The sequence below is a fragment of the Chiloscyllium plagiosum genome, unplaced genomic scaffold (assembly GCF_037043375.1).
Source record: "Chiloscyllium plagiosum isolate Xiang-an unplaced genomic scaffold, Cpla_swu_hap1 HiC_scaffold_8, whole genome shotgun sequence".
NCBI lineage: Eukaryota > Metazoa > Chordata > Chondrichthyes > Orectolobiformes > Hemiscylliidae > Chiloscyllium > Chiloscyllium plagiosum.
Window position 1 is genome coordinate 51,931,757 of NW_028270146.1, and position 12,073 is coordinate 51,943,829.

General features: G+C 39.9%; 1 protein-coding gene across 1 annotated transcript in view; it reads left to right on the top strand.

Moving 5' to 3' along the window:
- The window catches only part of LOC122553572 (5'-3' exonuclease PLD3-like), an 80,423-nt gene that overhangs the window by 39,436 nt on the left and 28,914 nt on the right, over positions 1 to 12,073 (top strand). Inside the window, exons 5-6 of the mRNA XM_043697587.2 lie at positions 5,329 to 5,452; positions 8,608 to 8,735. Of these exons, the coding sequence (XP_043553522.2) occupies positions 5,329 to 5,452; positions 8,608 to 8,735 (252 nt within the window). The remainder of the gene's footprint in view (positions 1 to 5,328; positions 5,453 to 8,607; positions 8,736 to 12,073) is intronic.

Sequence of the window (12,073 nt, forward strand, 5' to 3'; positions counted from 1 at the left end):
GACTTGAACGTGTGGTTGGGGAACTGGTGCAGGAAGCAAGGATTTAAGTTCTTGGATCACTGGGGTATATTTTGTGGTAAACATAAATTCTACAAGAGAGACGGTTTGCACCTTAATAGGTTAGGGACCAGTATTCTGACAGGCAGGTTGTCTACTGCAACACCGCTACATTTAAACTAAGTAGCGGGGGGGGGGGAGGGGACAAGCTGGATGTTTAAAAAGGAAATTGAAGGGAAAGTTAGAACAAGAGCAGTCAAGAAAGACAACTGTATTAATGAGGCAGAAAACTCGGAAAGGGATCATGATGTAAGGTTGAGTGAAATAAGGGTTGATGGGAAGGGTGAGAGCAGTAACAAATTAAAAATACTATACATAAATACACGAAGCATTAGACATAAGATGGATAAGCTTGAGGCTCTTTTGGAAATTCGCAGATACGATATTGTGGGGATAACTGAGACGTGGCTTCAAGTGGACAGGGCCTGGGAAATGAATATTCAAGGATACACGTGTTATCGTAAGGACAGACTGACGGGCAGAGGGGGTGGGGTGGCCTTGTTGGTAAGGGAGGATATTCAGTCCCTTGCACGGGGGGACCTAGAGTCAGGAGATGTAGAGTCAGTGTGGATAGAGCTTCAAAATACTAAGGATAAAAAGACCCTCTTGGGAGTCATCTACAGGCCCCCAAACAGTAGTCTGGATGTCGGATGTAAGTTAAATCAGGAGCTGAAATTGGCCTGTCGCAAAGATGTCACTGCAGTTGTTACGGGGGATTTTAACATGCAGGTAGACTGGGAGAATCAGGATGGTAGTGGGCCACAAGAAAGAGACTTTGTGGAGTGCCTCAGAGATGGATTCTTAGAGCAGCTGGTGCTGGAGCCGACCAGGGAAAAGGTAATTCTGGACCTGATATTGTGTAATGAACCAGAATTGGTCAGAGACCTCGAAGTGAAGGAGCCATTGGGAAGTAGTGACCATAATACAATAAGCTTCAATCTGCAATTTGAGAGGGAGAGGGTACAGTCGGAAGTGACAGTACTTCTGTTGAATAAAGGGAATTATGGAGCTATGAGGGAGGAGCTGGCCAAAGTTCAATGGTGCAATACCTTAGCAGGGATGACCATGGAGGAACAATGGTGGATATTTCTGTGTATAATGCAGAAGTTGCAGGATCAGTTCATTCCTAAAAGGAAGAAAGATCCCAGGAGGAGGCATGGGCGGCCGTGGCTGATGACGGAACTAAAGAAACATATAAAGTTAAAAGAGAAAAAGTATAACATAGCTAAGATAAGTGGGAAAACTGAGGACTGGGAAGCTTTTAAAGAGCAACAGAGGATTACTAAGAAGGAAATACGCAGAGGAAAAATGAGGTACGAAGGTAAACTGGGCAAGAATATTAAGGAGGATAGTAAAAGTTTTTTTAGGTATGTGCAAGGCAAAAAAATGGTTAGGACAAAAATTGGGCCCTTGAAGACAGAAACAGGGGAATATATTACTAGGAACAAAGAAATGGCAGAGGAATTAAATGGGTACTTCAGATCTGTGTTCATTTGGGAAGACACAAGCAATCTCCCTGAGGTAACAGTGGCTGAAGGACCTGAACTTAAGGGAATTTATATTTGCCAGGATTTGGTGTTGGAGAGACTGTTAGGTCTGAAGGTTGATAAGTCTCCGGGGCCTGATGGTCTGCATCCCAGGGTACTGAAGGAGGTGGCTCGGGAAATCGTGAATGCGTTGGTGATTATTTTCCAGAGTTCAATAGATTCGGGGTCGGTTCCTGAGGATTGGAGGGTGGCTAATGTTATACCACTTTTTAAGAATGGTGGGCGAGAGAAAGTAGGTAATTATTGACCAGTTAGTCTGACCTCAGGGGTGGGAAAGATGCTGGAGTCTACTGAAATTACTGCACATCTGGATAGTAGTAACAGGATAGGACAGAGTCAGCATGGATTTATGAAGGGGAAATCATGCTTGACTAATCTTCTTGAATTTTTTGAGGATGTAACTGTGAAGTTGGACGAGGGAAATCCAGTAGATGTAGTGTACCTGGACTTTCAGAAAGCTTTTGATAAAGTCTCACACAGGAGGTTAGTGAGTAAAATTAGGGTGCATGGTATTGGGGGCAAAGTACTAGATTGGATTGAAAATTGGTTGGCTAATAGAAACAAAGGGTCGTGATAAACGGCTCCATTTCAGAATGGCAGGCAGTGACCAGTGGGGTACCGCAGGGATCCGTGCTGGGACCACAGCTTTTTACAATATATGTTAATGATATACAAGATGGTATCAGCAATAACATAAATTTGCTGCTGATACAAAGCTGGGTGGCAGGGTGAAAAGTGATGAGGATGTTAGGAGATTACAGGGTGACCTGGACAAGTTAGGTGAGTAGGCAGATGCATGGCAGATGCAGTTTAATGTGGATAAATGTATGGTTATCCACTTTGGTAGCAAGAACAGGAAGGCAGACTACTACCTCAATGGAATCAATTTATGTAAAGGGGCAGTACAGAGAGATATGGGTGTTCTTGTACACCAGTCAATGAAGGCAAGCATGCAGGTACAGCAGGTAGTGAAGAAGGCTAATAGCATGCTGGCCTTCATAACAAGAGGAATTGAGTATAGAAGCAAAGAGGTGCTTCTGCAGCTGTACAGGGCCCTGGTGAGACCACACCTGGAGTACTGTGTGCAGTTCTGGTCTCCAAATTTGAGAAAAGACATTCTGGCTATTGAGGGAGTGCAGCGTAGGTTCACGAGGTCTATTCCTGGAATGGCAGGATTACCTTACACTGAAAGACTGAAGCGAGTGGGCTTGTATACCCTTGAGTTTCGAAGATTGAGAGGGCATCTGATTGAGACGTATAAGATTATGAAAGGATTGGACACTCTGGCAGTAGGAAACATATTTCCACTGATGGGTGAGTGCCGAGGCAGAGGACACAGCTTAAAATTACGGGGTAGACCATTTAGGACAGAGCTCAGGAGAAACCTCTTCACCCAGAGAGTAGTGGCTGTGTGGAATGCTCTACCCCAGAGGGCAGTGGAGGCCCACTCTCTGGATTCATTTAAGAAGGAGTTGGATAGAGCTCTCAAAGATAGTGAAATCAAGGGTTATGGAGATAAGGCAGGAACAGGATACTGATTAGGAATGATCAGCCATGATTATATTGAATGGCGGTGCAGGCTCGAAGGGCTGAATGGCCTACTCCTGCACCTATTGTCTATTGTCTATTGTCTATTGTCTAGTGGGGAGATGAAATGCAGACTTGGTGATCAGTTTGTGAATCACCTAACATTTGGTCCATAAAAAGGACACTGAGCGTCAGTTGCCTGCGATTTCAACACTCCACTGGGATCCCAGGTTAATGTTGCTGTCTCAGGCCTGCTGCAGAACTCTCGTGTGGCTCATTACAAGCTGGGGGAACTATACCTCTGCTGTGATACCTTACAGCCAGCACTCAACATCAAATTTAATGATTTCAGAATGTGAACACCCAGATCAATGTTTGTTATCATGCCCCCACATCACTAAATCCTGTCTTGTATGTGTTGCTCCCAGCACAGTCAATCCATTTTTAACCATTTACACTTCTCATTCGCACTCTATCTAGCATTTATCTCTTTCTTGGATCATCATTAGCAATCTATCTGTTTGCCTTTCTCTTTTTAGGCTCTCTTTCTCTCTGGGCTCCATCTCCAAGTACTCTATTCATTTTCTCTACCTCATCTTCAACATAAATACCATTCTTTCACCAGTTATTTTCAAATCTGATGAACAATCACTGGACTTGAAATATTAACTCTGTTTTGCTCTCCACACATGCTGCCAAGTCTTCTGAGTTTCTCTGGGACTTTCTGATTTTGTTTTTCTTCAGTTCTCTGCCCAAAGGTAGGTCCAACCCAGTGCCACAACTGCCAGGATAGTTGGACTAGAAGGCAGGTGTGTTGGCACTGAACATTTTTAATGTTACACCATCAAAGTATGGAACAATATTCTCTCCTTGTGCAGTGTCCTTGATGACTGAGGATTAATAATCGTGATTTATCCTATATTATCATTGATCCATCACTGTGATCTGTAATTGTGTTGACAGCTTTTACCTCCAACAGGGTCACCTAACATAAAAAGTAGCCATGGGGAACATAGCACTGAAAGATTCGATAGATGTTTAATATACCTCCTGATATTTGTATATATAAATTACAATCACAGGCAGGTAAGTATCTGCCTAATACTAAGCTATTGAGTTATAAATAATAGCACACTGTGATCAGCATGTAGCCCCAGTTAAGATGCAGTCCAAGACATTTATATGTTCAAGGCATGTTTAACATGTCTCTGAAAGCTTTACAGTATACTGGCTGTCATTATAACACAACAATCACCTTGAATCAAAGGTAATGAGAAAGGGTCCAAGAACTACATCAGCTGGTATGGGGATTGAACCCAAGCTGTTGGTGTTATTATGTAAAAGACTCTAAGCATATTCTCTGTACACTCAAACACACTTTACCAAAACGCACACACACATACAACTCCATGGAGTGAATTTGCATTTGCAGATTTGTATTTGCAGATACATTCTATTTTGTTCAAAAAGCACATAATCTGTAGGCAGTCAGTTCATCTGACATTTTATTAATTCCTACTTTGAAATAGAACCAGTCTGACTCAAAGTTGACAGACTCTAACCTCATGCCTTTAATGCATTTTCTGAGCAGAGATGTCACTTTTTTTATAAAAACTAAAGTTATTTCGGGACTGTGACTTGAAAGAAGTTCTGGGATTTACATATTAATTAACCGAAACTTGAATCCCTATTCTGAGTGATTAAAGACTTAATAGCAATCTAGGTTTGTTTAATATATCGCATCAGTTGTATGACATTTGACCTTTACTATAAATTCTGTGTCCTATGTCCTGTCCCAATCATTACCTGATAAAGGAGCAGTGCTCTGAAAGCTTGTACTTTGCAATAAACCTGTTGGACTTTCAGCTGGTTTTGAGTGATTTTTAACTTTGTCCATCCTGGTCTAACACCAGCAACTCCACATCTCGGCATCTAAATTAGCAAGCCCCCGGGAAGCTATATTGCTGAAGAATTACCAAAGACTTATTTCAGGGATTTCATTAAGCTGTCATAAAATCTAGTAGTTCACTTTCTCTTGCCTTCATATTTTTAATTTAGCATTTATCCTAATCTTCTCTGTTCGGTAGTTCTGTATTTCTAAAGCATAAATATTATACTTTGTTTGACTTATTTTTACGTACTGTTCTATGTTCTACTGTGCTCTTAATATTTTTTTTAATATCTTTTACTACCACAGGGTGAAATCTTGCTTCGTGAATTAGAGAAATTGCCATCAAAAAATGTTAGTGTGCGCATTGCATCAAGTACGCTTTCCTTTCCACATCAATTTTCCACTGATCTCAAAATTCTAAAAGAGAAAGGTGAGAATTATAATACTTATTAACTAATTTAATTTTCTTTGGTAAGTTTCAGTGTATGTGGGACAAGGAGAACATTGCTGCATTAGGCATCTTGGACTCTAAAGAATGCAATTGAAGTGGAATGATGAGATGGATCTGGGTTGGGAAGGGGATCGGAACACAGCAGACACTTACTTTTTGATGTTATATGTTGTTGAATGTTTCTATTTCTGATGAAGCAAGGAACAGAAGATTTAATCCATTGTTCCAGGTGCAATAGTCTTCCTGTATTCACGGAGTTGAAGCTAACAGAGCCTGCACAAAATAAGAGTTGAGGCCTGGGGTAGTTAAGCCATGATCTTATGGAATGGTAGGGCAGTCATGAGGAACTGAATGGCCAATTCCTGCTTCTATTTTTTAGGTTCTATTCCAGGTGCAATAGTCTTCCTCGTAACACATACTATGATAAGTTTATGTTGCTAAAATGTAAGTTTTTATGTTTACTTTACAGCCTGCTGACCTGTTATGTATTTCCAGACATTTGTTTAATTTAAGATTTTAGCATTTTCACCTTTTCTTGCTTTTATATGCAGGTAATGTAAGGGAGTTAACCAAATCATTTTAGATATGTTGGGCTGAATCTTACCTTTCCAGGCAAAGTACAAGTTGTTTCATGATTTATGGAGGGATTTTCATCATGAGGGATAGCATGATTTCTTACCAAAAGCATCTCAGTAACTACCTACCCTGCTCCTGTGGTGATTCTTATGTCTAATTTCAACAGCATCTTACCACACATTCTTCCTGGGATAACTTAGTACTCAGTGGACACCTGCTGAAAGATAGCTTGCATTATTGATGATAGGCCACTGTGCAACCAGACAAGCTTTAGTAATGTGGCATTGCCCCTCACCGGCAGTATAATGGGCACAGTAATCACCAAACCATGATGTCCATAACATATAGTCAACATTAATGACACATTACTGCGTGTATAATCCCACCAGTTTCTCACACTAGTCACTCTTTAACCACCAGGCCATACACTTTACCTGTGCTTACCATCTCAACACCTTCTGCAAATGCACAGCAGCCATTCACACTTTGTCACAGTCCAGTGCGGGAACATCAGACACCCACAAGCAATCAGACTAGTCCTAGCATGAACTTGTATTGACAGCCAACAAAAGTTAACACAAAGGAAATGGATACAGGCTACAGTTTGCAATCACAATGCAATCCAAATGACAGATGAATCTTGACAAGTCAAGATGGTGTCCTTCACCCAGCTTGCAGCTACTGGAACTCGAATGTCAAACACACCATCTCTTGTAGAGCCCAATACAACTGAGCACTGCTATCCACAAAGAGAATTTTCTCAAGCTCATCCTTTTCCTCGGATGACTGCTCCTGTTTCCCAGCTCCTTAGCATCTATCACATCATTTCATTTCTTGCTCCAAATGTGCAGAGCACAACATTCCAGAACTCTCTGTCCAGACTACACTTGAGGGCAGGCTATTAATTAAATGGAAAAAGACTCCAAAAAAGTGCAGTGCACAGTCATTTCATTCTTGTGTATGAAACACAGGAAGTTAGCATGCTTGTGCAGCAAGTAGTTAAGAAGGCAAATTGAATTTTGGTCTTTTTTGCTCAGATGTTTAAAAAATTTAAAAACAGGGAAAGATGTTGATGAGGCCACACCTAAAATACTGTGTACAGTTTTGGTCACCATATTTAAGAAAGGATTTGCTTGCATTGGAGGCAGTTCAAAAGAGATTCACCAAACTCATTCCTGGGATGAAGAGATTACAGGTTAGGCATGTATTCATTACAATTTAGAAGAATCAAGGGTAATCTAATTGAAACATACAAGATTTTGAATGGGCTTCAGAGGGTAGATATTTTCACTATTGGGTGAATCTGAACTGGGTGATATAGTTATTGAAGAAGAAAACATCATTTAAGACTGAGATGTGAAGGAACGTCTCTCAGAAGATAGTTCATGTATGGAATTTTCTATCTCAGAGAGAGGTGTAAGTTAGATCACTGAAGTATCTAAAGAGTAGGTAGATGGATTTTTGAAGTATTCACGGAGTTGAAGCTAACAGAGCCAGCACAAAATAAGAGTTGAGGCCTAGGGTATCTAAACCATGATCTTATGGAATGGTAGGGCAGTCATGAGGAACTGAATGGCCAATTCCTGCTTCTATTCTTATGTTCTTATTACAACATTGCACTTTGTGGAAGTTTGCTGCTTGGAGATTGGCTGTCATATGTCAACATGACAAAAGTGACTACGCATTCACAGTAATTCATTGGTTGTGAAAGGCAATATATAATTCTAACTTCTTTCATTCTTTTAAATTGAGTCCCAAGCTTGTGGAGGTCAAAGTATTTCTGCATGAATCAGTGTAAGTGAAATTTCACATTCACATTTATCTCTGATGCTCTGTTGCTGCAGATATCCACTCATCAGAGAAATTTTAATATGAAATGTCTTCCGTTCTACATGAGGCCAGCATGGTGACTCAGTGGTTAGCACTGCTGCCTCACAGCACCAGGGACCCGGCTCCATCCTAAGGAATTTGCACACTCTACCTGTGTCTGTGTGGGTTTCCTCCAAGTACTTTGGTTTCCTCCCAAAGTCCAAAGATGGGCAGGTTATGTGGATCGGTTGAGCTAAATTACCTATAGTGCCCAGGGATGTACAAGCTAAAAAAGCTAGGTGAATTAGCCATAGGAAATGTGGGGTTATAGAGTGGGGGGGGGGGGGGGGGGGGGGGGTAGGATGCTCTTCAGAAGACCAGTGTGGACTCAATGGGTCGAATGGCCTACTACCACACTAGAGGGATTGTATGAGCCTGGATGGGGGAGAACTTTGATAAACTATCTGAAATATTTGCTGCAGTTTTATTGATAGAATTATAATGGCAACATTTGTTGAGGAAGAAGTTTGAATTTGGGAGAAAATCTTTCCTAATATAATGAATTTTTAACAATAAATAATGTTCTGGACATAAAAGACAAAAAAACAAGTAAAGAAAGTTAGATAAATATTACTTATAAATGTTCTTTTTTCCAAAAACCTATATTAATTTGATATTACTTGGAGAGCAAACAATGTAGAATTTGGAACTGATGCTCCATATTTTGACCAAATTGTCTTAAATTACAGGCATCCATGTAAGGAAAGTAAACTTTCAAAAGTTATTGAGTGGTGTACTTCACACAAAACTCTGGATTGTTGATAAGAAACATATTTATATTGGCAGTGCTAATATGGATTGGAGAGCACTAACTCAGGCAAGTATAGCACCTAGTCCATGGTTAAGCAGCCCTATTAATTATTGTGTTTCTGACATCCTACATCTCAGTTAATAATGTGTTAATTTTTGTAACAAGTTGTTACATCTATTTATCCTCAATCTCTGATTCTGACGGAAGGAGGGCAGGAGTCTTATCCAAGTCTTGTCTTTAGTTATCAAATGTTTGTGCAATACATTATGCTGATCGTATTGGGAGGGTTTACATTAAGTTTGGTATGGGGAATGGGGTTCAGACAAGATACAGCTGGAGTAAAATTGTAAGTGAAAATTCAAAACAAAGAATTAATGGAATGCAGAAGAAACAAAGATTAGAATTTAAAAAAAACAGAGTTGGCAGTGATCAAGGGTATCTATAACAATGCAAGGAGTATGGAAAATAACATAGATAAATTGATAGAGCAAAAGTACATAGGAACAGGACTGTTCCATTCTGCATATTGAGCCCACTCTGCCATTCACTATCATCACTAATCAAACATTTCAATGCCTTTTACCCACATTATCCAATAATTCTTTAAACCATTAGTAATCAAGAATCTATCAATCTTGACTTTAAATATACTCACTCAGCTTCCTCAGCCTCTGGGATAGAGAATTTGAAAGATTCACCATCCTTTGAGTTAAAGAATGTTTCCTTATCCAAATTCTAAATGGAATCCCCTTATTTTTAAATTGTGCTCCTGGTTCTAGATTCTCCAACCAGAGGAAACATCTTACTTGTATCTATTCAGTCTATCTCTTTAAGTACTTTGCAGCTTTCAACTATATCACCTCTCTGTCTTTAAAAATCTAGAGAATACAGGCTCAGTCTATCCAATCTCTCTTCATAAGACAGTCTCCACATTGCAGAAACAAGTCTGGTGAATTTTCATTTAACTCTCTCTCTGGTAATAGTACCTTTTCCTCAAGTTCGATGTTTTTCTTAACTCCTTTCGTTAACTGTAGATGGTGGGTCCTCCCTTCAAGATGGTTCTTGGTAGCAGGAATATATTTATTCTGGATACTCAAATATTCCCTAAAATGTTTGCTACTACATCTCGATTAATCTGTTCCCCGAGTCTTTTATATCACTTCACTTCAGCTCGATCAATTTTCATGCCCTTATAGGTGCCAAGTTAAAAATCACACAACACCAGATTATGGTCCAACAAGTTCAATTGGAAGCACTAACTTTAGGAGCACTGCTCTCTCATCAGGTGGTTTGAGGAGCAGCACTCTGAAAGCTAGTGCTTCCAATTAAACCTGTTGGACTATAACCTGGTGTTTGTGTGATATTTTTAACTTTGTATACCCCAGTCCAACACCGGCATCTCCACATCATGACTTATAATTGATGTTAGAGTCATAAAGGCCTTCAACATAGAAGAGGCTTCTTAAGCCATCGCATCTACACTGGTCAAAAACAACTACCTAACTATTCTAATCCCATTTTACAACACTTGACCATAGCCTTTGCAAGTACACATATAAATACTTCTTAAATGGTATAAGGGTTTCTGCCTCTACCACTCTTACAGGCATCAGTTCCAGATTTCACCACCCACTGAGTGAAAAAAAATCCTTATATCCCCTTTAAACCCTCTACCCTTGACCTTAAGTCTATGCCCCATTCATCAAGCCCTCCACCAAGGGGGAAAAGTTCCTTCCTCTCTACCTTATCTATGTCCCTCATAATTTGTACATATCAAGCTCAGCTCCAAGGAAAGCAACCCTAGTCTATCCAATTTCTCTTCATAACTAAAACTCTCCAGTTCAGGCGACATTCTGACAAATCGCCTTTGCACCCTCTCCAGTGCAATCACATCTCTCCCATAATGTGGATTCCAGAACTGTACATAGTAATCCAGTTGTGGCCTTACTGACATTCTATACAGTCCCAGCATAACCTCCATGCTCTTAAATTCTCTGCCTTTTATTTAGGTATAAAATATTAGTTAGACCCAATCTTCCTTTTAAACTGACATAAAGTTCAATCATATTGTGTTAACTGCTACCTAGTAGCTTATAACATTAGCAGGCTGAAAACAGACAAGGGTCTTAGGAGGAAAAAGGTAAAAATAGGAAGAGAACCAATTTCAATAATTTGATACGGAATTTGGAACAGCTGGATTGGAAATGAAGGTAAGCCAAAAAAAGAGTAAATGTGCAGAAAGTTTACTGAATTATTTACTGAATGACCCCCAAATAAAGAAATGGCTAACAACAAGATATCACTTTTTTGCAAATGTTATTTTAGTATGAATCAAAGCTAATGCAAATAGCACATTAACAACAGGCAAGATGCTTCAAAGAAAAAGATAAATTTCACTTTAATACATTGATACAACAACAGTTTATCTTAGAAGACTTTGCACCATTTCCTACCCAGGCCCTGCCTCACAAATGTTGACAATATGTAACGACAAACCTACACCTTCTGATGTTCTTTATTCTCATAGGTAAGCTCAAGAGAGTTCTATCTGGCAACAGCTTTCATCTTTCAGTTTCATGGATGTGATTATCATCAGCTAAGCTCATTTCTATTACCTCTCTCGGGCCATGTAGTCCTGATGGTGTAATTAGAAAAGCAAAGGGAGGGCATGAAAGAATACTGTCAAGCAAAATCAATGTGAATCCTAAGATGTTTTGTCAACACATGAAGGGTAAGAGAATAACTAAGAAAGAGTAGGACCCATAGAACACTAAGCAGGCAACTTAGATACAGAGGCAGAAAACTTTAGTGTGGTTCTTACTTAATACTTTCCATCAGTCTTCACAAAAGAGAGTAGTGCAAATATTGTAGTAAAGGAGGAAGTATGTGACATATTGGACATGATAATCACAGGGAATGGAGAAGTATGAATGGGATTATCATCCCTGAAAGTGGATCAATCAACAGAATTAGTTGGAATGTACTCCAGACTCTTGAAAAGAACCAGGGAAGAAATAGGAAAAAATCTGACCAATCCTCGTCAGATATGGATGTGATTGTGGAGGATTAGAGGATTGCAGATATTGTACCCTCATTTAAAAAGAGAGCAAGGAATAGCCAAATATTTATTGGCAGGTAAGTCTATTCTCAGCAGTGGGAAAATGATCAAAATCAATTCTGAGACAGAAGATATACTATCACTTAGAACAGGAAATGTGTTGCTGGAAAAGCGCAGCAGGTCAGGCAGCATCCAGGGAACAGGAGAATCGACGTTTCGGGCAAAGCCCTTCTTCAGGAATCAGGGCTGAAGAAGGGCTTATGCCCAAAACGTCGATTCTCCTGTTCCCTGGATGCTGCCTGACCTGCTGCGCTTTTCCAGCAACACATTTCCAGCTCTGATCTCC